At 44.1% G+C, this 25,605-nt stretch overlaps 4 protein-coding genes across 4 annotated transcripts in view; 2 read left to right on the top strand and 2 right to left on the bottom strand.

Annotated features, from left to right (window-relative positions):
- The window catches only part of LOC128431094 (uncharacterized), an 870,493-nt gene that overhangs the window by 468,893 nt on the left and 375,995 nt on the right, over positions 1-25,605 (bottom strand). The gene's annotated exons all lie outside the window — the stretch shown is intronic.
- On the top strand, positions 4,127-6,012 carry LOC128431093 (gastrula zinc finger protein XlCGF8.2DB-like). Its single transcript, XM_053417315.1, has one exon. It carries the CDS (start codon positions 4,468-4,470, stop codon positions 5,410-5,412), a length of 945 nt encoding a protein of 314 aa, XP_053273290.1. The 5' UTR covers positions 4,127-4,467; the 3' UTR covers positions 5,413-6,012.
- LOC128431091 (transcriptional regulator Myc-like) lies at positions 6,997-10,755 on the bottom strand. The gene is made up of 3 exons (XM_053417313.1): positions 10,239-10,755; positions 8,177-8,581; positions 6,997-7,843 (listed from the first exon to the last, which is right to left on the bottom strand). Exons 1-3 carry the CDS (start codon positions 10,381-10,383, stop codon positions 7,206-7,208), a joined length of 1,188 nt encoding a protein of 395 aa, XP_053273288.1. The 5' UTR covers positions 10,384-10,755; the 3' UTR covers positions 6,997-7,205.
- On the top strand, positions 18,736-19,338 carry LOC128431116 (histone H1-like). The gene has a single exon (XM_053417342.1). The coding sequence runs from the start codon at positions 18,757-18,759 to the stop codon at positions 19,336-19,338; it is 582 nt and encodes a 193-aa protein (XP_053273317.1). The 5' UTR covers positions 18,736-18,756.

Consider the following 25,605-nt stretch of genomic DNA (forward strand, 5'->3'; position numbering starts at 1 on the left):
ATGAGGGGCCATTTAGGGGTTCAGTATCTTGGCAAAGACACTTAGGCATATACTGGCATATTTTAAAATAAGTTTAATTTCTACATCCCTGTTGTGTCATATAAATAACAATAGACCCTTTTTTTGAGATGCTTGATTTCAAACGATTGCTGTGACACAAAGAACACTATATCCCTGTATGTCATAGCAGCGCTAGACATAGTTGCTAGACAGCAACTGGAGAATCACGGTTTAATTCAAGTACTAAAACTGGTTTACAACGTAGATTGATTCAGTCACTGGAGTTGTGCAGTTAAGATGATCCCTGCTATTGTCGCCGTGTTTGTTTATCAAAATATGAGAAGAGCCAATCCAATGGTTTGGTTCCATCAAGTATTTATTTAGAAGCAATGAAAGTTTAACAGGCATAGCCGGCATTCATTGACAGCCTCGGCTCAATCAGTTAGCACGGGGTAGACAATAATGGCGCAGAACAGAAAGCGTTCGTAATAATTATAACAGTAGGTTTAATGTGATAGGTGTTGTGCAATAGTAGGAGTAGAATTGACGTTGGCTAATTATTAATAATCATGAAATATGATTATTAAAATAACAATTATTTCTTAAAAATAATCAAAAATGATAAAGCTATTAATTAAGAAATGTAACACATTTAATTAGAAATGATACGGTTATCCATTAATAATAGTTAAAATAATTAATGAAAACAATAAAATTATCAATTAAGAATAATACAAATCTGTAATCATTGCTTATTGTTGCGGGGCACCACCCTGGTTACAGGGACCAACGATACAATCTATAAATATCAGTCTCATAATGATAAATGTCAAATCAATAATCTCAATATTTAATATTAATAATCATTTAATTAACAGTGAAGGCTACTAAGTTCGAGCACAGGCAATCATAATCCAGCTGCAATCACATACATATGTACAAATAATCACAGACTACAGATACTTTAATTACAAAAGCATTTATTAAAAAGGGGAAATAAAGTTATAATGTTATTCAATGATTCATCATTTTAACAAGCTCCGATATTTCAAAGATAAACACAGCAGCAGCACTTATCACAATTCAGAAAATACATGTAAAACCGGCGGTCTACCTATGTATGTCTGTCTCGGTGTGTGTGTGTGTGTCTGTGTCAAAGTGTCTCTCTGTGTGTGTGTGTGTGTCTATGTGTATGCATGTGAAATAAAGTTAGTGTTATTTAATGATTCATCATTTTAACAAACTCCCATATTTCAAAGATAACAACAGCAGCCGCTTATCACAATTTAGAAAAACACATGTATTCATCTATGTGTATCTGTGTGTGTATCTGTCTGTGTCTATCAATGTGTGTCTGTGTGGGTGTGTCTGTGTGGGTGTGTCTGTGTGTGTGTGTGTGTGTGGGTGTGTGAGAGAGCGAGAGAGAGAGAGAGAGAAAAAGGGGGCGTGGCGATGACGCAGTCACTTGGTGACGTCACATCTAAGATGGCGGCCGATCATGATTCGTGGAATCAAGGCCTAAAAACTCTCAAAATGGCGGATTGACTACAAAACAAGATGGCGGAGCCGTTATGAATTTAGAGCCAGAATGGGAGGAGAGGGAGAGAGGAGGCGTGGCAATAATAGACTCAAAATGGTGGGTTTAACTTGCGTTATTCAAAATGGAGTCTATGTTAATGACACCATGTGGCCGGAGCTCACACTGGTGGTCGTCACATGAATTACACCAAGGGATTTTCAGACAAAGAGAATTCTTTGTCTCTGCTTCGGCGTTCGGCCGCATGGCTTCCAGATGTGTCCAGCCTCTCTGAATATAGATTTAACTATGTTACATGAACTGTATTCTAAATACAGATCGGATGTGTGTATAGGTCGGTTTAGAAGGAGAGAGAGAGAGAGAGCATACATACAAGGAGAGAGCAAAGCTCTTAAAAGCACCGTCAGAGACAAGTTACATTTACTTTACCACTCAGCACCCAAGTGGCGTTGTGTGCTGAGGTTTGACCGGTAAAGTCTCTTTAAAGTTGTTCAAACGGTCACAATGAGCTGGAGACGCTGCTCACGGCGCTTAAAAACTGTGGCGCAAGGCCGTAACCGGAAACCGGAAGTGGCGAATCGCCGCTAACACTAGAGACTCGGCGGTCTCATACAAAACAAATACATTCAAGTATTAAAACAATACGCTACGTATTAGATTAACATCTGCCCAGACAATAAAGCCTCTTACTGTACCACCCTCGCGGTGTGCGTGCGCGTCGGGCCAGTGAATCACGTGGTCTCTCAAGCGGTCTTCGGCCGCTGGACCGGACAAACAGCGGATTTGCTCGTGCTGCTTCGACGAGATGAACGTCGTCCTTCTTCTTCAGGGATGTGGAGCTCGTGCTCCTCAGCGGAATGAATCTCGCGCTTCTGCAGGGGATGAACAGCGGTAACGCCGCTGTGGATTTGGAAAGAAAGTCTGTGATGCTCGACCGGCGAGCGAGTTCCTGTGCGCGGCCTCTTCAAGTTAAAATAACAAAAGTCCTTTTGAAAATAAAAACGTCGACTGAATAAAGAAATAAAAGAAATGAAATAAAATAACTCTGGTTGATAAACTAAAAGTTAAGGTTGCCCCCGTTAGCAAATGAATCAGCTGAGAGGCCCCGAAGGGGGCCTGGTGTTGTCTTCAGAGCAGGGTAAAATGGCAGCGATTATTGGGGTCTCAGTGGTTTTGTTCTACCTGAGAGGTCCTCCTCCTTGAGGAGTTGGTCATAGGATGATGCTGGCTTTAAGCCAATTGAGTGTCAGAAATGGATCTGAGTGGGCGGGGCTTGGAACTGAGCGGGGGTTTCTGGGAAAACCCCAGGACATTTCTCCACCACCAGGGGGAGATTCTTGAGCCTGCAGGAGGATGTTTCCCGCCCAAAGTTTAACAACCCTTTGTTCCTCTCGGCTTCAGTGTCTGGTGGCCCCCCCGCTGGGCTCTGGCCCAACATAGGTTAAAATATTGGAGGGGTGTCACCGCAAATCAATTTTGTTCTCCCTAGTTGGTCCACAGCCGTAGTCCCACGCCTCTTGTCAATCAAGGAAGTTACAAGGAGCCGCTCTCCGTCACGCTCCTTCTTTGATAGTTGCTAGGCAACTCTCCCTATCCTGACAGTTGGATGTTGTGTTTCATAAACTAGCCTTGAGTAAAGAATGTTGTGTTCCTGCTCTATCGGCTGTAAGAACTAAACCATAACAATGTCACTCAGACCTTTTATCAAGACAGGTTGAGACTGACCAGCGTTTTGACGCACATCATTTCTAGCTAATTTCAATATTAAACACTAAGTGGAAAAAGGTTATTATTAATAATTTGTTTAAAGACCTTATAAAGGCTCCTGTCCCCACCCCTTTTTTCATTTGTTAAGAGTTCTGTTTCCATACTCCTCTTCACTCACAGACACCCAGAGAAACTAAGATTTTGAAATCCCAACACTATTCCAGTCTATTCCTATTCCATTACACGTGTTAATAATCGTAATATTTTATGCTTGTTTTAGGACAAAAAGTAGAACTTGCTCGTCTGTCTCGCTCCAACTTTCATCTTTAGAAATCTCCCCTTGATGCTTCAGCTTCAAGTACTCGTGCATCACGGTTGTGCTGCTGTGATCATTTTTGATTTGCAGTGTTTACAGAGAAAGATGTTGTTTGGTCTTCGTCTAAAAAATTCCCACAATACTACTGTGAACGAGTCTGTGCAGAAAACCTTCTGCTGCGTTTTTCATGTGTGAAACACAAACCCTGGAGAAACTCTGGAGACAATTCTCTGGTTTTAACCCACAGGTCATGTCTGAAAACAGCTTAACCAACTAACTAACCTCCACTCGCTCTGTTCTGCTCGTGTCGTAGATTGTTTATTTGGCCTAAAACTATAATTATCCTGGAAACACTTGGTTTAACCCAGCTAATTAAACGAGCTGCGTCATAAGACCAACTATAAACCATCTCTGCTTCCTGAGTGTGATCATTCAAAAAATAATAACAGTCAACATTAAACGACACAACACAAGTTTTTAAAACGCTTCAGGATACGCTGAAATTATAAACATGTGTATTTGTGTTTCAGTGTGTCCTGCAGACGTACAGCATCTGATGGTGAATAAAGAAGAGGTTCTCCCTGAGCAGCAGCAGTGGAGCCCCCTTGTGGACCAGGAGGACCCAGAGCCCCCCCACATTAAAGAGGAACAGGAGGAGCCGTGGACCAATCAGGACAGGGAGCAGCTTCAACAACTTGAGCAGGCTGATATCAGGTTCACATTGACTGCTGTCACTGTGAAGAGTGAAGAAGAAGAAGAGAAACCTCAGTTGTCACAGCTTCATCAGAGTCAGACTGAGGAGACCAGAGCGGATTGTGGAGGACAACAACCAGCCAGGACCTCAGGTCCTGATGGACATTTACAACAATGTACTGAGGACAAGACTGTAGACAGTGAAGATGACTGGATGCAGACCAGGGAACCTCAGTCTGGTTTAAATACAAAAAATAACAAACAGCCTCTAAGTGATATGAAATGTAAAACTGCTAAGAAAGCATTTAGTTGCTCTGAGTGTGGTAACACATTTAGACTAAAGGGGGATCTAGCTGTACATATGAGGATTCATACAGGAGAGAAACCATTTAGCTGCTCTGTGTGTGGTAAAATATTTAGAAAAAAGAACCATCTAACTTTACATATAAGGATTCATACAGGAGAGAAAGCATTTAGTTGCTCTGAGTGTGGTCAAACATTTAGACAAAAGGGCCATCTAACTCTACATATGAGGATTCACACAGGTGAGAAACCATTTAGTTGCTCTGAGTGTGGTAAAACATTTAGCCGAAAGTTCATTCTAACTGAACATATGAAGATTCATACAGGAGAGAAATCATTTAGTTGCTCTGTGTGTGGTAAAAGATTTAGCCACAATAATTCTCTAACTTTATATATGAGGATTCATACAGGAGAGAAACCATTTAGTTGCTCTGTGTGTGGTAAAAGATTTGCCCACACTGGTCCTATAACTTTACATATGAGGATTCATACAGGAGAGAAACCATTTAGTTGCTCTGAGTGTGGTAAAACATTTAGCACAAAGGGCAGTCTAACTGAGCATATGACGATTCATACAGGAGAGAAAGCATTTAGTTGCTCTGTGTGTGGTACAAGATTTGCCCACACTGGTGCTCTAACTGAACATATGAGGATTCATACAGGAGAGAAACCATTTAGTTGCTCTGAGTGTGGTAAAACATTTAGACAAAGGAGCCATTTAACTGGACATATGAAGATTCACACAGGAGAGAAACCATTTAGTTGCTCTGAGTGTGGTAAAAGATTTAGACAAAGGAGCCATTTAACTGGACATATGAAGATTCATACAGGAGAGAAACCATTGACTTGCTCCTAGTGTGTTCAATTATTTAGACTAATGGGTAATCTAACTGTACATGACTAGTCAAACAGGAGAGAATTAATTGACCTGCTCCTAATGATTTAAGTTGCATCGTTTGTAACAAACGTTTTATTCGGATAAGTCAGCAACTACTCATATTATACAAATAGTTCACTATTATACATATTAATAGAGAAATTTGAATCCCCCTCAACCTGTCTTTAAATGTTTACCTTGCACAGTATGTATATGTATGTTCTTAACCAGTTCACATGATTAAATATGTTTGATTTAAATCACTGTGCTTACTGATCAGTGACCGAAGAGGCGGTTACAATGTGGAGGGACATGTGACCATGGCTGTAAATAGTAAATTGTTTTGTATTTATATAGAGCTTTTCTAGTCTTGATGACCACTCAAAGCTCTTTACGGTACAGTTTTACATTCACCCATTAACACACATTCATACAGTGCATCTATTAGCAGCACTTTGTCGTTATATGAGGGATAATTCAGGGTTATGCATCTTGCCCAAGGACACTTCGGCATGCAGATGGGGATGACTGGGGATCAAACTCCCGACCTTCAGGACGACCGCTATACCCCTTGGCCTCAGCCGCCCGTTTGTTAGAAAAATACATTTTTCACAGGAAGGTTCAGAGAGAAGTGACCTGAAGGATTTCAGTGGCCGCCATTATAAGAGCTGTCCAAAATCTGAATGCTTCCTAACTTATCACCTTATAGTGGGGCATATAATAGAACATTTGTGCAAAATGTGATACCAGCACCAAATTTGGCATGTTGGTTCCCAAGGGACTACTTAACAAATCTGCCTGACGTGCCATTCAAAAATCCAAGGCAATTTCCTGTATGTGCAAATATACATGGCAATAAAAATAATTCTGATTCTGATTCTGATGATTCTGCACTTAAGAAAGCAACCTGTTTATCTTTCAAACACTACATCTGTGTTCTTATGAATCTGAGACTTGACTCAAGTTATTTCACAGATCTGTCATACAAGCTATTTTAGTCCAGTGACCTGAAGCTCTCAATGGTCAAGAGTTAAATCCTGTGTGACATTAGCTTTGTGTAAAACCAAATATGTTTCAACTGTTTCTGGTATATTTATTGTGTATCTGAATAAATTAACCAGAAAACAAAGGAGGAATATTGTTGTTTATTATAATGCAATGCCTTTATTAAAAGGCTCTTCTGAAAACAGTTATGATGGCAAAATGACCTGATCGTCTTCGAGACCCTGCATCAAAACTGCACCTTCCAGTGATGATATGGACTTGACCCCTGAATCGCTTCATGTCTCACCAGAAAGAGTCAGTGGGAGATGGTCGTCTTCACCTGAACATCATCAAGCATCACCACATTAACCTGTTGTACCCACACTCCACCTCCAACATGTACCTGGAGCTCGAATGAACGTACAGCTGCTCATAGCAGAAGCTGGGATGGAATGTGTGTGTGTGTGTGTTTTCACTGCAAGAACAAGGACACAAATTTCAGAGGAAACATTTTTTATATTACAAAAATAAAAATATATACATAAAAATGTATATTTTAGTTCGGACCCCCAACGGGACTGCCCTATTTTTAATATTTTATTAATAAAAATAAACTTTTAAATATTGAATCCACCCATAACTTCTACTGAGGCAGTTTTAACTTCAAAATCAAACAAGATTTCAAAACAACTTAATCCGTTTTTGCATTTGCATGCAACAAGAACTGTACACCCCCAAGTCTTGAACTTGCATAATAAACAAAAGGCCCAAAGCTCTTGATTCAAACTTCAAGCACGGCAGCCCTGCATCTGTGCCAGTCTCTGCTTTAAAAGTTCACTTCTCCTCCGCAGCTGCTCTTTCTGTGTGAGGAGTCTCTGCTCGTCGGACTGCATGCTGTAGATACACTCTGTCGCCTTCTTCAGGATCACCGACTTTGCCGCCTTCTCGTTGTTGGCCACCTCGGGGATCTCGTCCCGCAGCGCGACAAGGCTCAACTTGAGCTTCAGCCTCCTCTGGCGCTCCCGAAAGGCTCCTCGAATCCTTCTCTTGTCATTCTCCTCGGTGTCTGACGTCCGGCGCCTCAGACACTTGCGGATGCTGCTGATCTGTTTGAGGACCCTGCTGTGGCCGCTGCTGCCTCCACCTCCTCCTCCACCGCTGCTGCTGCTGCTGCTGCTCTCCAGCTTCAGCCTCCTGACAGCCGGCTGCTCCTGCCTCATGGATGGATGGGCAGTGTAATCATGCTTGTGGGTGGAGACATCAAACCTCTTCAGCACGAGCGGGCTGGGGGGCCTTGTCTCCAGCGGACTGGGGTCGCACCGTTTCACCGCCTGCCTCTTCTCCACTGGGACCACGTCGATCCCCTCCTCTTCCTCCTGGTCCTCCTCTTCCTCCTCATCATGATCCTCGACTCCATCCTCATCCTCTGCAAAAGCAAAAGCAAAAGAAACACTCTGCTCCAGCACCAGCATTCCTGACTTAAATGTATGTCACAGCAGTAGGGGGGGTTAATGCATCCCCCCGCATAGGAGTGGATTGCGTAACATGCATCTTGCTGATCTTACTACTGTCTACAACATGACATGGCAGCATGGCTCTACTGCCTGTCTGCAGATCGCATGCATCAAAACAATACTGAGGCTCTCCTCTATCGCGGTTGTGATGGAGATGTGTGTGTGTGTGATGCACAGCCACATGCACGCTCAGAGGGAAGCAGCACAGGGGGGTGTGCCTGCACGGCGAGACGTTCACCACCCACCTGATTCACTACAGCTGCTGCTGTTGGGCGGCGTGTCCGGCCCCAGGTCCTGGCTCGGCAGCGTCCCTGCGCTCTGCTTGGGCGTCCCTGCTATCGGAAACGGGAAAACCACGGAGGGGTCGATGCACTCGGTGGCCGCCGTGTTCAGGTCCTGCAGGTCGCTGCTGTTCAGCCTCCACGCAGCGGCTGCACCGCCGGCGGAGAAGCCGCTCCACATGCAGTCCTGGATGATGATGGACTTGAGGGAGGTCTGCGAGGAGTCAGGGTCGCAGACGATGCTCTGGTTCACCGCGTCGTCCTCATAGTCAGAGTGGAAATACGGCTGCAGGGAGTCGTAGTCCAGGTCACAGTTTTTACTCGCTAAACTTGAATTCAGCAGCATGATGCGTCCTCGTCCTGTCGCTGCTAGGAAAGACAACAAAGGACGAGTGGTTAGAGCTTGTTTATACAGATGTGCGGCTTCAAACAGCTGCCGGGCAGTGACGCTGGAGGCAGCGCAAAGTGTCAGCAACATCACAGATAGAGCAATCTGAGGGGAAACAGACAAAACCTAGGCTGCTTTAAAACACCTATGAACTAATTAACAGTTATTAACAACTTGCAGCTGTAAATAGTGATCAGGATTAGGGTTGCAAAATTCTGGGAATATTCAAAGTTGGAAACTTTCCATGGGAATTAACGTGAATTAACAGGAATATACTGGAATAAACTGGACATTTTGTGGGTAATTTATAAAAACTGTATTTAACTTGTCATATACAGACATAAATATAAACATTTTGTTTTGTCATAGGCTGATTTGAGCCCTGAGGAAACTTTGGGCACTTGACTACATGCTTCTGATCTTTGTATCATTCTTAACATAGGTCTTTGCACAGTAATTGCACATGTACACAGCCTTTCCTTCTACATTGGCTGGGCTGAAATGTGCACGTGGCATTGTTCTGTAGAATAAGATGAGAAAAAAGCTTGTAAAAAATCACTAATGCAATGCCAGAGATATAAATATATGGCCAATTGGAATCGTCTTTAAAAATATTTTACAAATGATGGATAAATGAATAGAAATAGGCTAGATGAACAGATGAACAATCCTCAATCAGCATGCTAATATATTTTCGAAACTTACCTGACCACCTTGCTTACTCCGGGTAGGAAATGAGTCCTTAGCCCAAGTGAAGGAGTTCAAGTACCTTGGGGTCTTGTTCGCGAGTGAGGGTACTATGGAGCGTGAGATTGGCCGGAGAATCGGAGCAGCGGGGGCGGTATTGCGTTCGCTTTACCGCACCGTTGTAACGAAAAGAGAGCTGAGCCGCAAGGCAAAGCTCTCGATCTACCGGTCGATCTTCGTTCCTATCCTCACCTATGGTCATGAGGGCTGGGTGATGACCGAAAGGACGAGATCGCGGGTACAAGCGGCCGAGATGAGTTTTCTCAGAAGGGTGGCTGGCGTCTCCCTTAGAGATAGGGTGAGAAGCTCAGTCATCCGTGAGGGACTCGGATTAGAGCCGCTGCTCCTTTACTTAGAAAGGAGTCAGCTGAGGTGGTTCGGGCATCTGGTAAGGATGCCCACTGGGCGCCTCCCTTGGGAGGTGTTTCAGGCACGTCCAGTGGGGAGGAGACCTCGGGGAAGACCCAGGACTAGGTGGAGAGATTATATCTCAACACTGGCCTGGGAACGCCTCGGGATCCCCCCGTTAGAGCTGGTCAATGTGGCCCGGGAAAGGGAAGTCTGGGGCCCCCTGCTTGAGCTGCTCCCCCCGCGACCCGACCCCGGATAAGCGGATGACGATGAGATGAGATGAGAGACCTGACCACCTATTATTACCTATTATTACCTACAGCAGACCTAATTCGCCCTGCTGTAGTGTGCGCGATGCTGGCAATTACCTGTGCACGTGATGGAGACATGCACAGTGGAGGGTTGTAATTTAACGTGCAGCGTGTGCAAATAGAATTTGAATAATCAATACATGCAGACTGTCGCATTGATGAATCATCTTCATAGAGCTGAGTTTTGCTTTAAGTGTCATTAGCAGTTAACGATAAACAACTTACTCACTTGTCAACGATGAGTGTGACCGGAGGGCGAGTGATGCATTCTCACTGCTTTGCATTCTCAGTCGGTGGAGTTGACCCCACACAACATCTGCAGCGCCATCGCGCGACATGTTGACGTAGCGTTTCGAATAGTAGATGAGAATCATTGCTAATTTTCAGAGTAAAAATATAGACTTTGTTTGCTCTCACATTGTCTCCTCTTTAGCTAAGTCCCGTTGTGACATATCCCAGCTCTCCCCTCTCTTCTCCTGGGACGGTCGAACCCTCTCTCTGCTGTTTTCCGCCATTCAGCGTCCGGACTCGGTAGAAAGAAGAAAACCTCTAAATCTCCTCCAGACAGTGTTGTGCATGAACGAACGCAAAAGAACGCGTTCATTGAACACGTTCACTTTTGTGAGAACGGTGAACACGTTCATATTTCAGCGTCCTCGCTTATAGACGACAGGAAACTTCTCTCTTTATGTGTAACGTTATTAAAGTCCAGCGAACACGACACCCTTCTTGTTGTAACTCCGACACTCCTGTCACCCACTACTGTGTTCTTCACTCCTCTTCCTCATTCACCCTTGACATGCCAACTCATCAGCCAATGAGAACCTGTCATGCCAGATAACTCACCAGCCATTGGTCTACAACTCTCACTTGCCCCACCCCGACTGGTACATTGAACCTCTGGAAATCCCAATACTTATTGACATGGTGTAGTTAGCTGATCATAAGTCATAACAAACACATAGCAGTCAAACAGAACATAAACCTAACTACCAGTCCGTTACAATATTATCTGAGGTCTAGCTAAAACGTTACTGAATGTCTTCCTTCTCCTGAGGAGAGACGCTGTCTAAATCGAATGCTTGCACCATGTCGTTGCTCAGTGCCCGTGAAATGTCCGTGATGTAGCCTAACCTGAACCAAGTAACTTGACTTCGCACTACGTTACCCATGATTCATCGCACACACACATGCACACCAAACAAGCAAAGTATTCCAAGTGTTTTCTTCTTTGGCCAGTGTCTCGGCTCCGAGCCGTAGTCTGGAGCTCGGCTCCCGGGTTATCTTGGCTCGCTGTCCGGACCGCTCCGTGAAGGAGGAGGAGGAGATGTTTCTTTACTTGGAATGCGGCCACTTTATTTCTCGGATATACAGCAGGAGCAACACTCGCATCACCTCTAGGTGCTCCGTCACTTCTCGTTATAAACACACTTTTAGGGTGTCTTCCCACAATACCCAGGTGCACTACGTCACCCACTACAAACTTTCCTTAAAGGGGCAGGCCATACCTGCAACACAACAGCTCTGGTCTCTTACAAAAATGGCTCACTTTCCACCTTAAACTATGAAATGAACTGAACTATGAACTAGTTCAGAATTTAAATGGTGAACTATGAACGTGAACTATTCATATTTACTTGTGTGAACTGAACTTTGAACTAGTTCATGAGGTGTGCACTTGCACACCACTGCCTCTAGATCCCCTTCATTCCCTTTCTGCCCTTTTTATTTGTCACCTTTCAGCAGCTCACCCTTCAGGCTCGCTTTGCTGCTTTCCTCCCTCCGTTTCTCTTTTCCTGAATGTCTCCTCCTTCTCTTCCATCGCACTCCCCTGCTCTAAATCCTGTCCTCCTCCAGCTGCTCCTCGTCCCCGCTTTCCTGCTCGCCTCTCTCCTCCATCTCACTCTCTGGTTTCTTCTTCTCTGTCTTTTCCTCTCCTCGTGTCCGTTCTCCTCTTCCTCCTCTCTTACGGCCTCTTTGCGCTCCATACACTCCTGTGCGTGGGACATAACGTCCTCAGACACTTGAAGCAGCGGAAATCCGGGCCCTCTCTAAACGTGTGCCCTGGTTTTATGCACAGTCTGCAAACACGCACTAGTCTGTCGTGTATCACTCTGTAATATTCGGTGCCTTTCAGAGTCTCACACTTTGTGGAGAAGGCGAGCGAGCGGACCTTTTAAACACCGTGTTCCGTCTACTATGTCCATCCCCGCCCACTGCATATTCCCCGTCTTAATCCCAGTTTCATCATTGACGCCGGCCTCACTCCCCACTCCGCCAGTTTTCAAATGATTGTGATGTCCTCCATGTACCCTGGCAGGTTTATGAACGACACCACCATATCATCGTTTGTTATGTCTCTGGCGAGTATATGTCAGCGCTCCTTTAACTCGCACTCCGTCCATTACTTTCTCCTTCCCCCTTTTCGTCTTTCAATGTAATTTCAAAAGTCTTCTCTACTCTCACTCTGCAACCCACCACGTATCCACATTGTTTATCGCCTCCTTTAATACCTCCATCATTGTCACGTTCTCTGTTCCCTCCACCTCCACCGTCAGCTCTTTACTGTACTGCGCTGTTCTCTCCCCTGTTCTCTTTCCTCTGTGCCTCGTTTCACCAGCGGTGGACTTGTTTGGTCCGTGTGCCCTCTCACTGGCATTTTCCTGTCTGTTTTCTTTCTCTTGTTGTCCGTCCTTCACTTCACTTCTTTCATCGCCTCCTCTTGCTCTGTCCCTGATTGTTTTTACGGCTGTCTGCTCCTTCCCGTTTGTTGCCGTGCTGTCCGTCTTTTAAAAAAAAAAATTGAAATTTCCCCCAAACAGCAAAAGCTGTCAGGGGATTGTTGAAAACAATAAACTCAATGTTTCTATCAAACGAAAAACGTACAAGACATTGACGTAGAAATGTATTTTACTTGTGAAAAAGACACTTCATTTTAGCTTTTTTCACTGCTCTTGCCATCTCACTCGGACGACCTCAATGGGCGTGTTCAGCGTGGTATGTCTGTAAGCGAATGACTCCACCCACAATACCTATTTATACATGTAAGTAAATCAGGAGAAATGTTCAGAAAAGAAAAATTAAGGTGCAATTTTATCATAATATTGTGTGAAAATTATGGAGTTGTCCTGCTGTGGTGTTGTGCTTGTGTGTGTTTCAGGTTCCTGTAGGCGGAGTCCGACCTTAGTAATCAGCAGTGATACGGCACACCTGTGCTAACCAGTATTTAAGAGGGCTGCACACTGGGCTCTCCCCTTCACCAGATCTACCACCACATGGACGCATCATCATCATCATCATCATCATCATCATCATCATCATCATCATCATCACGTTTGTGTGATTCTTGTTTTTATACACAGACTTTAACTAACGTAAATATATCAAGGAATGGGTATTTGCTGCATTCTAAAGCTATTTTTGAATGTCCAGAGACACACACTTTGGACAAAAGTTATGGTCGAAACTCGACTGAAAACTAGGATTGTTGTATCATAATTATTTACGTTGGAGCACAGTTTATTGATGAATTATGAAGCATAAACCTGTGTTAAATATGCAGTTTGGGTTTCCTTTCTTAGGGAAAAAGAGTCTGTCAGAGCCTGTCTCTCAGTCTGGGTTGTTGTGGTTGTGATGCTCATAAGGCCTGGTCGTCTGAGCCGACTGATGATGGCGAGTGTGAGAGAGAGAGTTTTTCTTGTGAGGTGGCACATCGTCAAGATCACCTCCTTTTCTTTTCTGTCCCGACCGAGTCTGACCCTCGGCCCGGCTGCTTCCTGAAGGACCCGTTTTGTGGTTGGGGCGGTAATCAGCAGGCCTGGTCCTCTGATCCGACTGAGGATGTCCAGTGTGCCAACGATCATGTCGGCTGTTTGACGAGGGAACAGAGTTTTTCTTGGGAGGCGGCAAATCTTCATGCTCAATCTTCCTCTCTCTTGACCCCTCAGTTCCTCTGGTCTTGGTGGTGGTGGTGCAGGGATGTAGGTCGGTGCGGTGGGGCTGGCCGGTTTTTCTCCCCTCAGCAAGAGATGGAGGATTCTGCTGGACGGGGTTGGTAGCTGTGTACCGGGGCGGCTTCAGTCGCCCACACACAGCTGTGCCACTGCCTGAAGTCAGGATTCTCTTCTGACACATTTGCATCATTTGAAAACAGAAGCTGACACTGCAAGAAAATGAATCCTTTCATTAGATCATCCTTTCATGTATAAGACGTATTGTAAGGACCTGTACATGAACTGTATCCGCAGTAACAAAGGTACGAGTGGAATATATATAGCAAAAGATGAATTATACATTTAAAAACATGTAACCAGATCACATTGTTGACTTACTATCTGTTTGTGAGGAAACATTTTTCTCTCAGAACAAATCAGCAGATCATCTGAGGCCGTAGATAGATTTGAAGTGAAATCCATTTAAATTATCAATTGAAACTTAATTCAGCTAAAGTACACAGAGAGATGATGTTACATATTATCATCAGAGTAATTATAATAATTTTTTGTTTTATTTTTGTTATTGTTATTATTTATATTATATAATATACATATTACGTAACACTGTTCAAATCAATTCAAAGATTAAATCCTTAGATTATTTGATCCTATGATGCTGTCATGTCACATAGATAAGTGGATCCTTTGATACCATAGGTTATTTGATTATTTGACTCACTTATAAAGGAGCAACAGGTTCAATTGACTAAATATGAACGAGCAACACGTACATTTGACTTACATATAAAAGATTATGTTACATATTAACATCAGGGTAATTATAAGAAATATTTTTTTATTATTGTTATTATTTATATTATATATATGTAGCACTTGTCTGGGCCTAATATTAGAAAAATCACTAAATATCGACCTAGATTCGAAGGAGAGGTAGGCTTATGTCAAAGAACAAGTTGAACAAATGACCAATTTATTGATACAGAATCAGTCACCAAACAATCACAATATATAACAGTATAACATAATAAAAAAACAATAAATTATATAATTCTCCTAAAATAACTTTCCTTTTAGTGTGTGTATATATTCAGTTCCCAGGATAGTGTGTGCTTGAAGATTCACTGGTTCCGTTCTGGTCCGGGTCTTTATGTCTCTAAACTCAGTCCTACCTGTCTACCTGACGGGCAGTACTGGGGTCTGAGGTCTTCTCGATAAAGGTTCAGGTTTGATCTGGATCATACAGTTGGCCACACTGCATCCACGATCTGGGTTTAGCTCGCCATCTCAACATTCAGAATTAAAGGATTCAGATTCTATTTATATGATAACATCATTACTATATCATTTCATTTATACTTAACTTAAACATGAAAATAATATGCAGTGTAACTTGAACTTCATTTAAGATATACATTGATTATTCACTACTAACAAAAGCTGTGTGGTTGAACTGTAAACACTTAGTGCCACACAGTGGCGGTTTTAGGGACGGGCGAACCGTGCAGCCGCCCGGGCCGGTACTTTTTCATGTCACGTGGGAGGCGGCACGAGCACCAAAAAAAAAAAAAAAAATCATCTGGCCCGGAATGCGGTTTTCTATTATCTATCATATCACTGAGTGGGGAGTTGGCAAATTGGCGCCCTCTGCAACTGCAGGAGCTGTTGATAATGTGAGAGAAGGGGAGGGGGCGGACAGTTTACCTCTGGGTCTCCCAAATGGAAAGGACAAGCGGGGGAACGGGGGATCTACTGTGCAGTGATTCTCAAACTGTGTGGCGCGCCCCACGTCTTAACGTCCGCATCTCTTGACGGCGGAGCAGTAAACAAATCGCTCTTTCGCCGTAGCAAGGGGTCGGCATCCCGAGGCTGTGAAGCTCCCATCCACTCCTTCACGATCTCCCTCATACACTCCTCATCCCAGTGTGTTTCCTGTACACATAATATGCCATATTTGATCATTTCCAATATTTGTTGTCTTGTCTTGTTCCTTTTCTTACGTAGCCTTTGGGCATTAAATGAGGGGAAAGTTGCCATTGTTTATTCCTGATTGTCATTTTCCTCTCCGTGTTTTGTCTACTCCTTATTTGTGTTATTTTCATCGCAGAGTCCTTGTCTGAGTCTGAGTCGAGTGCTTTTGGATCGAGAGCCTGGGCTGCAGTCTCTGTCGAAGTCGCGCCGCTCTGTGTTTCTCTCACGGAGCTAAGCTCGGCAGCTGACTGCCGCGCCGTGCTGTCCCGTTATCCACAGTCCGTGCTGTTTTCGTTCTGTTTTTTTGTCTTTCGTTCAGTTATTTTCTCCCCTTGCTCCCCTGTTAGCAAGCTGACTTCCAGTTCTGCACTTTCCTCCGCTCCTTGTTTTTCTCCTCCTCCCTCCCGCTTCGCGCCAGGCCTCGCCGCACTGGCCGCACCAGCCGCCTCCTGTTCCTGCGCGCACTCCATTTCCTCCTCCTCCTCACCTGTGCTCTCCTCGCTCAGACTGACTTCCTCACTGTCCCCAGACTCATCTTGAACCTCTCCTGTTTTTCACATTTGTTGCACACACACACTCCTCCAATTTATTTAAACACAGGCTGCATTTAGTATTGTTCCGGGCATTCCCTTAGTATATGTCCCGGCTGTACACACATCCTGCATACTCCTATTTGCTTGTCGTGAATTACTCTAAAGTATTCCGCACCCAGCGCAGTATTGAATCTGGCTCGGTACGGCTGTGATTAGACCTGATTATTGAATTTTAGCTTGAGGAATCTTGTCCCGTCCGCCACGTTGGTACTCGACCACATCCTCCTCTTGATTGGTGACACGGCCGAATAATATTTTGCATAAGAACGTCGTTTTTAAGGTTACCTATTTGAATAAATAAAGCTTGTGTAAATACAGTTAAAATACCTATAAAGTAAAAATATAAATACATTTTGTAGCTTTCTGGAATAAAAACAGTCAAATGTAGATCCCATTTGGAGTTTCAGGGGTAAAAAGCATTGTAGCCGAATTCAGTACAATTTAAGTAAATCGGAACTCCTTCAAACGAATAAAATCAATTTGAGAAAAAAACTTTTAAACAACAAAGGATTTAATTAGTAAAGTTATTCTATTTTGTTGTCAGTTTGCTTTAATGTCACAGTGTCATTGATTGCTATGATGTCTAAGATTCCTTTGATTTCTCAGCTGGGCCATTTCTATGCCTCTGCGCCTATGCCTATAGCAAATGTACCGGTTGCAAAGCTGAAATATTTATACAATCTGAGGAGAAACAAGAGAGTGTGGGTGTTTTGCTTTGGCCGAAAAAGAAGGTAAAGATTACACCATGATGTAAGACACCATCCATAGGCAATGCCACTACTTTTTGTCATACTTATAATTATGTGTGCATAATGGTTCGACTCCATAGAGAGACAACGAAAGACGAACCTGGATTGATCTGTCCAAAAATCCAAGAGTCTCGTGCCCTTGAGCAAGGCACCTTACTCCCCCAACATCTGCTCCCGAGCGCCGTACATGGCTGCTCACTGCTCTGTGTGTACTGCACCAGATGGGTCAAAAGCAGAGATTAAATGAGTGTGCCTTTGTATGACTGGTACATGTTTGGGACGAATAAATGCATCTTTAAATGAAATGTGAAGTGTGTGTGTTTGAAATAGAAGTAAATCTGTAAAGATGAACGTCACAGCCCGGCTCACGAATTTGACAATTTCAGGTTATTTATTTAACAGGATAAATTATAAGCAACAACCAAAGTCTCCAAAAACTGCTGGTGCTGGCCAGAAAACACCTGGCCGAGATGTGCACTGATTGTCGCTGATTTCCACTCCACCTGTAGCTCTGGGAACTGAAGAACAGGGACACCTAGTGTCCAGGTGAGAAGGGGTCGTCCCAATAAATAAAGTCTGTTTGAATGCTTAAAATGACATGTTTACACGCTGCAATTTACACAAACACTTTCACACACTGCACACGTACATTCTGGTTAAACACAGTGTTTGTTGACACATTCTTATTTGTAATAAGAATGTGTTATTGGCTATAAAAGTCTGAGAAGACTTGATCTATTGATCAATAGGTAACATATAATGACAGGTTAACAGAGATTTCTCACACACGGGTCAAACAGTTTTTCAGAAACGTTTGTCAGGTTTTAATGATTATTTACACAAATAATGATAATCACGTCTTGAAAGGAATATTTGATCAAATTCAACATGGATATAAAAGCCCTACTTCTATAATGACTCTCCAGCATCCTCAGCATGAAACGTTCACGGCTCTGATAGGAAGTCTGGCTCAACTTCACCAGGAGCCTCGGCCTCCTGCTAAGGGATCCTCAGCAGGTGCTTGTTTTCACTCGGTGTCTCTGAACGAACATGTGGAGCAGCTAGGAAACGGGTTTTGGTGGAGCTGTGGTGCTTTTGAACTCATTTTAGGAGAGAAACTAGTGGGAAAAGTCGCTGAGCAGCGCTGCTCACCGCGATGAACCGGTCGTGTCTGGAGGCTCCACCGACCAAATGCAGAGAGCATCAGAGCTCTTCATGAGTTCAACATGAAAACCAATAAGTCCGCTACCTGCTTCCTCACTGTCAGCCTCCAGCACCGCTCACCCACTGAGTTTTCACTCGTTTATCAGTGAAGAGAAAACACAAGTGTCTCGGCGTTCACACTGCACACGGGAGCCACTGCTCGACTGAGTCTCCACGGTTCTCATGGTGTGTCCAAGTACCGCCTCCAGATCAGGACTCTTCATCAGTCCGGTAACTCACTCCGATAGTTCGTCGTTGATCTAAACGCAAAGAGAAAGATGGCAGAAATCGCTCCAGCTCTAGCTGCCGCCAAGGTTAAAGCGGCCAAAAGAAAGGTCGTGAAACCGAAGACCGCCGGCCCCAGCGTCAGTGAGCTCATCGTGAAGGCCGTGTCCGCGTCCAAGGAGCGCAGTGGCACGTCAGTGTCCGCCCTCAAGAAGGCTCTGGCTGCCGGAGGCTACGATGTGGAGAAGAACAATTCCCGCGTCAACACCACCATCAAGAAGCTGGTGGTCAGCGGGACCCTGGTCCAGACCAAGGGAACCGGTGCCACCGGCTCGTTCAAGATGAGCAAGAAAGAGGCAGTGAAGAAGGCCGCTCCCAAAGCGAAGAAGCCCGCCGCCAAGAAACCCGCAGTGGCTAAAAAGCCCAAGTCAGCGGCAGCCAAGAAGCCAGCAGCCGCTAAAAAGTCCCCGAAGAAGGTGGCTAAACCAGCAGCGGCCAAGAAGCCCACCAAGAGCCCCAAGAAGGTGGTGAAGAGCCCCAAGAAGGTGGTGAAGAAGGCCCCTGCTGCCAAGAAAGCCCCTGCGAAGAAGGTCGCCAAACCTAAAGCGAAGAAGGCAGCAGCCAAGAAAAAGTGAGCTGTCCTCACTGTGAAACATGTCCATCCTGGTAAAAGGCTCTTTTATTATAAAACATAGCTTTAGACTCTGTGAAGGAGTAGCCTACTCCTACTTACACACATGCATCATATAACATGATGTTCAGCGATATCGTCATTATATTATATACCATACTTTTTAAAGAGTGTGCCTTTGTTGTTATATTTATCGTAGCTACCTCGTGTCTTTCCTTGCTAAATATAAAAGTGACAGCTGCTTAGAAAAATGACAATTCCGGCCTCACATCATGTAACCATACTGTACTGTAGTAACCTCAGGCAGCCAAAAGATGGAGCTGCTCTCCAAATGATGTGAACCGGAGTAAAGTCCACTACCAGATGAACTCTCCTCCATGTTCTGTCCTAAGCTTTGTTTTCCAGTAGCTCAGCTTCTCCTGTTTTATTGCAGCTACTCGTTTGAGTCATAGAAATGAGCTCTGTAGCTGCATCAACTTGATCAGTGGCTGTCATTAAACTAAATTATTGATGAACTGTCATCAGACACTGCTACACCATCAGAGGGAAAGTTAAATGTACTAAAAGGGAGTAGAGGGGTTTTCCAGGTGGTGTTTTTCTCAGCTTTATGATTAAAACACTAAGTACATTTTTCAGCTTTTAATTAAAATATACTATCTCAAGACCAACATTAAAATCTTAGCTCACCTGATGAGGCCAAAGCTATTTGAGTTCATTGAAGAAGACCCTGAGAAGTGGTCGAAAGCTCAGAAAACAAGTTGAGCTCTTGGTTGAACTGATCCAGAGTCACGCTCCTCTGAAATAATTATAAGATATCTTAGCAAAACTTGATATGTACATGCTTATATTTACGTTTAAAACTCTAATTCTGTCTTAAATTAACTTTTACATAAAGAAAACCTGGCACATTTTACAGTTTAATTCAGATCAAACAAAAAACTTCAAACAGTGTGCTTTGATGACTCAGGCCAAATCATAGCCAGGCCAGATCAGAGGAAACTAACATACATCTAAGGAGAAACTTTTCAAGGGGATTGCTGGAGGAAAGTGCAGAGCTGGGAGTCAGCTTGCTAACAAGGGAGCAAGGGGTGGAAATAACCCAACGAAAGACAGAAAAAAACAGAACGAAAACAGCACGGACTGCGGAGAACGGGTGTGAGTGAAGACGAGAGAAAGAACGGAGCATGAAGTTAAAAAAAAAGATCACAGATCACAGATCAATAGATTCTATATCAGCTGATCAGACATCGCTGAACCCTCTCTTCTTCCTCATCCTTCCATTCGCACGCCCCTTGCCACTGTCACGGTAGTATTTATTTATTTAGAGCACCGGACCGATTCCCTCACATCTGTGGATCCTCACCTCCTCTGGGATATTATTTGGAAAGTTTCTTCATTTCCTGTAAGTGATGTCCAGTGCGCTCTGTGAGCCTGATGGCACAGTCACGTTCACTGCAGTGATTTGATGATACACGCAGTGTTTGAAGATATTATTAAAACCTGTGAATGACTCGGCTCCGTAACTCCACGGTTAAATGGAATCTAAACGTAATTTGCTGCAAGTTATGTTTAAATTAAAAGGTTCGAGTGGAACAGACATGTCGCGCGAGCAAAATTAAACTGTTGGTTTTAATGTAAATGATGAAGTGGATCAATAATCTGACTTCAGTTCACCACCTCACGTCTGTGTCGCCACTTTCCCGTCTCCAAAACGTTCGTACGCATGGGTCAGAGTTTGCGTGGAAATACGCAACGTTTGCGTGAGAAGTGGCGTACGAACGTTTCAGCCCCCGCAACGGTTATAAATGAGACCCCCTGTTCTCTCCCCTCGTTGCTCCTCTCTGCCTATTTTCCCTCTGTGCCTCGTTTGACCAGCGGTGGAAGTGTTTGGTCCCTGTGCCCTCTCACTGGCATTTTCCTGTCTGTTCTCTTGTTGTCCGTCCTTCACTTCACTTCTTTCATCTCCTCCTCTTGCTCTGTCCCTGATTGTTTTTACGTCTGTCTGCTCCTTCTCGTTTGTTGCCATGCTGTCCGTCTTTCGAGGTTAAACAAAAAAATCGAAATTTCCCCCAAACAGCAAGATATGTCAGGGGATTGTTGAAAATAATAAACTCTACTTTTCGAACAAACGAAAAACTGACAATACATTGACGTAAAAACTTATTTTACTTGTGAAACAGACACTTAAGTTTGGCTTTTTTCACTGCTCTTGCCATCTCACTGTGACGACCTCAATGGGCGTGTTCAGGGTGGTATGTCAGTTAGGGTGCATCAAAAAACAGAGTTCCAGCATATTGATCTGTCTGGGTGCTCAAAGTGTTACCATCCATGCAAAAACAATAAATGCAAAAAAAATTTGCGATACGTGGTGATCTAGAGGTGGAACGACACACAGTTTACTAGCTAGCTATCGATAGCTAGCATAACTTAGCTATGCTACCTCATCGTTAGCTAAGGCTAGCTAACTAAAGGTTTTGGAGATCATTTTGGCCTGTCCTATGGGCCTTATTCTATTCTTGACATTTGTTGTGTTCTTCCAACCTATTTTGAAGCCACAAGTATTCACTCCCGTTATTGCAGTGCATTGTGTTTTATTTTCTGTCAAGTTATAATTAAAGAGTGTAGAGATATCTATAGGTATAATGAGTTAAAAGGAGGCCTTATGTAACACGAGGCACACAAGAGACTAGAACTAGAATGAGTTAAAAGGAAAGTGTCTTGCAATGTGTCAAGGGGAGAGTAAGGTATTAACCCTTCTGTGGTGTTTGTGTTTTGGTCACTCAGCCAATGTTCGCGGGTCTGGTGGACCCACCGCATTATTCGGTCTTTCAATCAATACAGCTACAGCAATATATGTAAAAATACATAACAGATGTTAACTTATCCCAATTACAAGCAATATAAACAGTATATATGGTTAATATTTGTTATTTACCCCTGTTAAATCATATTTATGAATAAAAGTGCTTTTCGTTTTTTGTGATAAAATGCAATTAAACAAAGAAACATCAATTACAATCAAGATATGATTGGAAAAAACGAATATGAAACAAGGTTTTTCATCAGTGTTGAGGTCTATTTCTTGAACCTAATTAGAAATTTAACACACTCATGTCAGTCTACCTAAGACAATGAAGGGGAAGAGATTAGAGAATATGAAGATCCTGTTTCTATCAATTCAGAGTCTGACAGTGAGTTTTAAGAAGAGGATGAGATTGACCATCAGCCAGCTACGTAAAAAGTTCATCTTCAGCCAGCTCTCACTGGGTCGACCACTGCTCTGGTCCGGACGCCGGCACCACAGAGGGGAGGTGCTCCTAAGCCACATTTTCACCGACCTCAAGGTGGAGACGTCCCATTCGCCAGATTTTACATTGTTTACATGGCTCCGGGACAACTGGGATCTGGTGCCACATAAGGAGCGCAGCCCATTGTCCCGCTACATTCCTGACGAGGCCAAACCACCGTTCCTGGGCAAGTTGCGTGCTGAACTCATTGCGTGCACCGCAGGAGTGCTCGACTACAAGCGAGGCGACTACTGCGAGTTCATGCAGCTGTGTCTTGTGTATCTGGGTGCAGACGGTGCAGCACACACTCCAGTTACCTTCCAACGGCCAGGAGCACTGCACAAGGCGCGGTGGATGGCCAAGCTGCTCTACACTCTCAAGCAGGCCTTGATGGAGCAGCACATTGCGTTGCTTCCTCAGGGGACCATCACAACGTGGCAGCAGGTGCGGAAGATTCCGACGTTTGCCAACTTCATTACGCACATCTACGCAACGTGGTGGCTGACCTGTGACATGCCCGTAGATGCCGCATGGAATGACCTCACACTCTACCACCACCTGTACGCGTACAAGTCTGTTGACGAGCGCATTGCAGAATCAGCGATCACGGCACTGGAGCGGCACCTATGGTACCTGACAGGCGAGATGCTGCCCCTAACACTCTTCAGCACCAAGGTGCCAGTTGGCGAGCGGCGCGCACTTGCAGATGCCATCTAGGAGCACAAGCCGGCTGACCTCCCCATGCGAGCCCCACAGCTCTGCTTTGGCACTGGCTTCAGCAAGCTGAAGTTCCCAACCCTCTCACCGACCACCAGCTTGGCTGACCTCGCCAACCCAGAATGCTGTGAATGTACGTGCCATCAATGTTGTGAATGACTGTGCCGGGCGTGGCGTCAAACTCACATCAGACTTTGTGGCAGCAGCCAGGAGCGAGGAGCACCTGCAGAATGTACTGCAGGCAGTTAAGCATGACCGGTCTAAACAGCCAACTAACCTGGTCTAGCTTGCGCTCGCAAGCTAGACCAGGACTAGGACTCAATTTCAATGTTGTTCATTTTGTTCTTCAATAAATAAATGTTTTTCTATTGAAAATAAAGGTTCTCAAAAACAATTTCTTGCGTTTTTTTTTAATTACCTAGGAAAACACCTAAAACAGCTCATTTTCATATTTTTCACATGTTATGTTCCACCTCTAAATCTCAATGAATTTGCCCAAAACTTTGCACAAGTCATTTTTATCTGTGTCCGAACAAAATGCAACCCAAGACAGTTTGATATTTTGAGATTTAATTTTTGCCTTGCAATTTGATGCACTTTAATGTCTGTAAACGAATGACTCCACCCACAATACCTATTTATACATGTAAATAAATCAGAGGAAATGTTCCGAAAAGAGACGTTAAGGTGCAATTTTATCATAATATTGTGTGACAACCCTGGAGTTGTCCTGCTGTGGTGTTGTGCTTGTGTGTGTTTCAGGTTCCTGTAGGCGGAGTCAGATCTTAGTAGTCAGCAGTGATATGGCACACCTGTGCTGACCAGTATTTAAGAGGGCTGCACACTGGGCTCTCCCCTTCACCAGATCTACCACCACATCCCAGCTTTTTTCTTCTACTCGATCTACTTCTACCTATTCTTCATCTTATGTGTAAATCCAACCGGACGTTAGCGTTGTGATTGTCTTGTTTAGTGTGTGTGTGTGTGTCCCCTTACGGCAGTGACGCACTGTGCAGGGGTATCTGAGCCTGTTTGGAAGTGTACCTCGCGACAATGGCGGAGGCAAGCACGGAGCGGGTGAGTGGAAACGCGGTGACCCACGGAGGTGATAGCGGGAGAGGCACGGAGTTCAAGGCAGAGCAAGAGCTGCACAAACAATGAGAGGAATGAGAGGGAGCTAACTGTAATGGTAGAGATGGAAGGCGAGGATGAAGCAACGGCGATGGAGCTGATGAGGTGTGTGAGGGAGCTGTGTGGAGGGCTGCTGGCGTGTAGACACATGGACGGAAAACAAATATGAGATGACCATGAGTCACCCGAAAGGGAATGAGAGGCTCATGGATGGGTTTAAAATTGGAGAAACGAGGGTGCATGCTAGAGAGCTAGTTAATGATGAGCTGGTGGTATAATTTATCAATCTGCCATTTTTCATCAAGGACAGTATGATACTAGATAAACTCCTGGGCTGGGGAGTCTCGGCAGTATCTCCGATAAAGAGGAGGATGTGGCCTGGAACTAATGTGGCAGATGGGACGAGATATTTAAAAGTTAAATTCAATAGCCACATCCAGTCATTGGCTCTCCATTACTTATCTCTCCTTCGCACACCTTTTATTCTCATCGCTCAGTCTAGCCTCCATCTTGTCTATCACCTGTCTGCTACTCTCCACATCTACCTCTTCTTTCTTAAATAACTCTCTCTAAAGTTCTTCAACTCTTTCCACTATCTCTACAAGGTTAGTTATTTTTCCCTCCACTTGCTCAAAATAATTTCTCCTGCCTTGTCTTCTCTATCCCAATAAATACCCTGTACATTTTGTACCCTCTATTGCATACCTCGCCTTACTTCTAATTATTGCACCTTTTCACATTCTCTGTTCTATCTCCTTTAGTTCATATTTCATCCTTATGCATCCCTCTGTCATAATTACCCCATCCCCAGCATTCTTCTCCTCTTCCTCTAACTCCTGTTTTAACCTTTTTTCTCTCTCTCTTTCTTTCCCCTGTTCTGTCCGTCTGTAACAGCATAGCTGGGGCTTTACCTGGTCATTGGTTTTGTGTTTAAAACACCTGTCATGAAATGCATGAAGACTAGGATCTAGAGAAGGTAGTTAGCATTGGTTAGACAGATAGTCAGGGGAAAGGTGATGAGAGAGATATATATATACATATATATATATATATGTATATATGAAAAGGTTATCTGGGTTGGTTCTTTTGAAAAGATGGCTACCATGGAGGATTTTGTGCGGTTTCCAAGTGTGGAG

The sequence above is a fragment of the Pleuronectes platessa genome, chromosome 24, assembly GCF_947347685.1.
Source record: "Pleuronectes platessa chromosome 24, fPlePla1.1, whole genome shotgun sequence".
Classification (NCBI taxonomy): Eukaryota; Metazoa; Chordata; class Actinopteri; order Pleuronectiformes; family Pleuronectidae; genus Pleuronectes; species Pleuronectes platessa.

What these genes read in the sequence shown, in the direction of transcription:
- LOC128431093 (XM_053417315.1), top strand. Translation starts at nt 4,468, where the DNA reads ATGCAGACCAGGGAACCTCAGTCTGGTTTAAATACAAAAAATAACAAA.
- LOC128431091 (XM_053417313.1), bottom strand. Translation starts at nt 10,383, where the DNA reads ATGATTCTCATCTACTATTCGAAACGCTACGTCAACATGTCGCGCGAT. An exon ending in GTCACACTCATCGTTGACAA is followed by an intron (nt 8,582 to 10,238) that starts GTGAGTAAGTTG and finishes TGTCTTTCCTAG; the next exon opens with CAGCGACAGGACGAGGACGC. An exon ending in CAGCAGCTGTAGTGAATCAG is followed by an intron (nt 7,844 to 8,176) that starts GTGGGTGGTGAA and finishes TTGCTTTTGCAG; the next exon opens with AGGATGAGGATGGAGTCGAG.
- LOC128431116 (XM_053417342.1), top strand. Translation starts at nt 18,757, where the DNA reads ATGGCAGAAATCGCTCCAGCTCTAGCTGCCGCCAAGGTTAAAGCGGCC.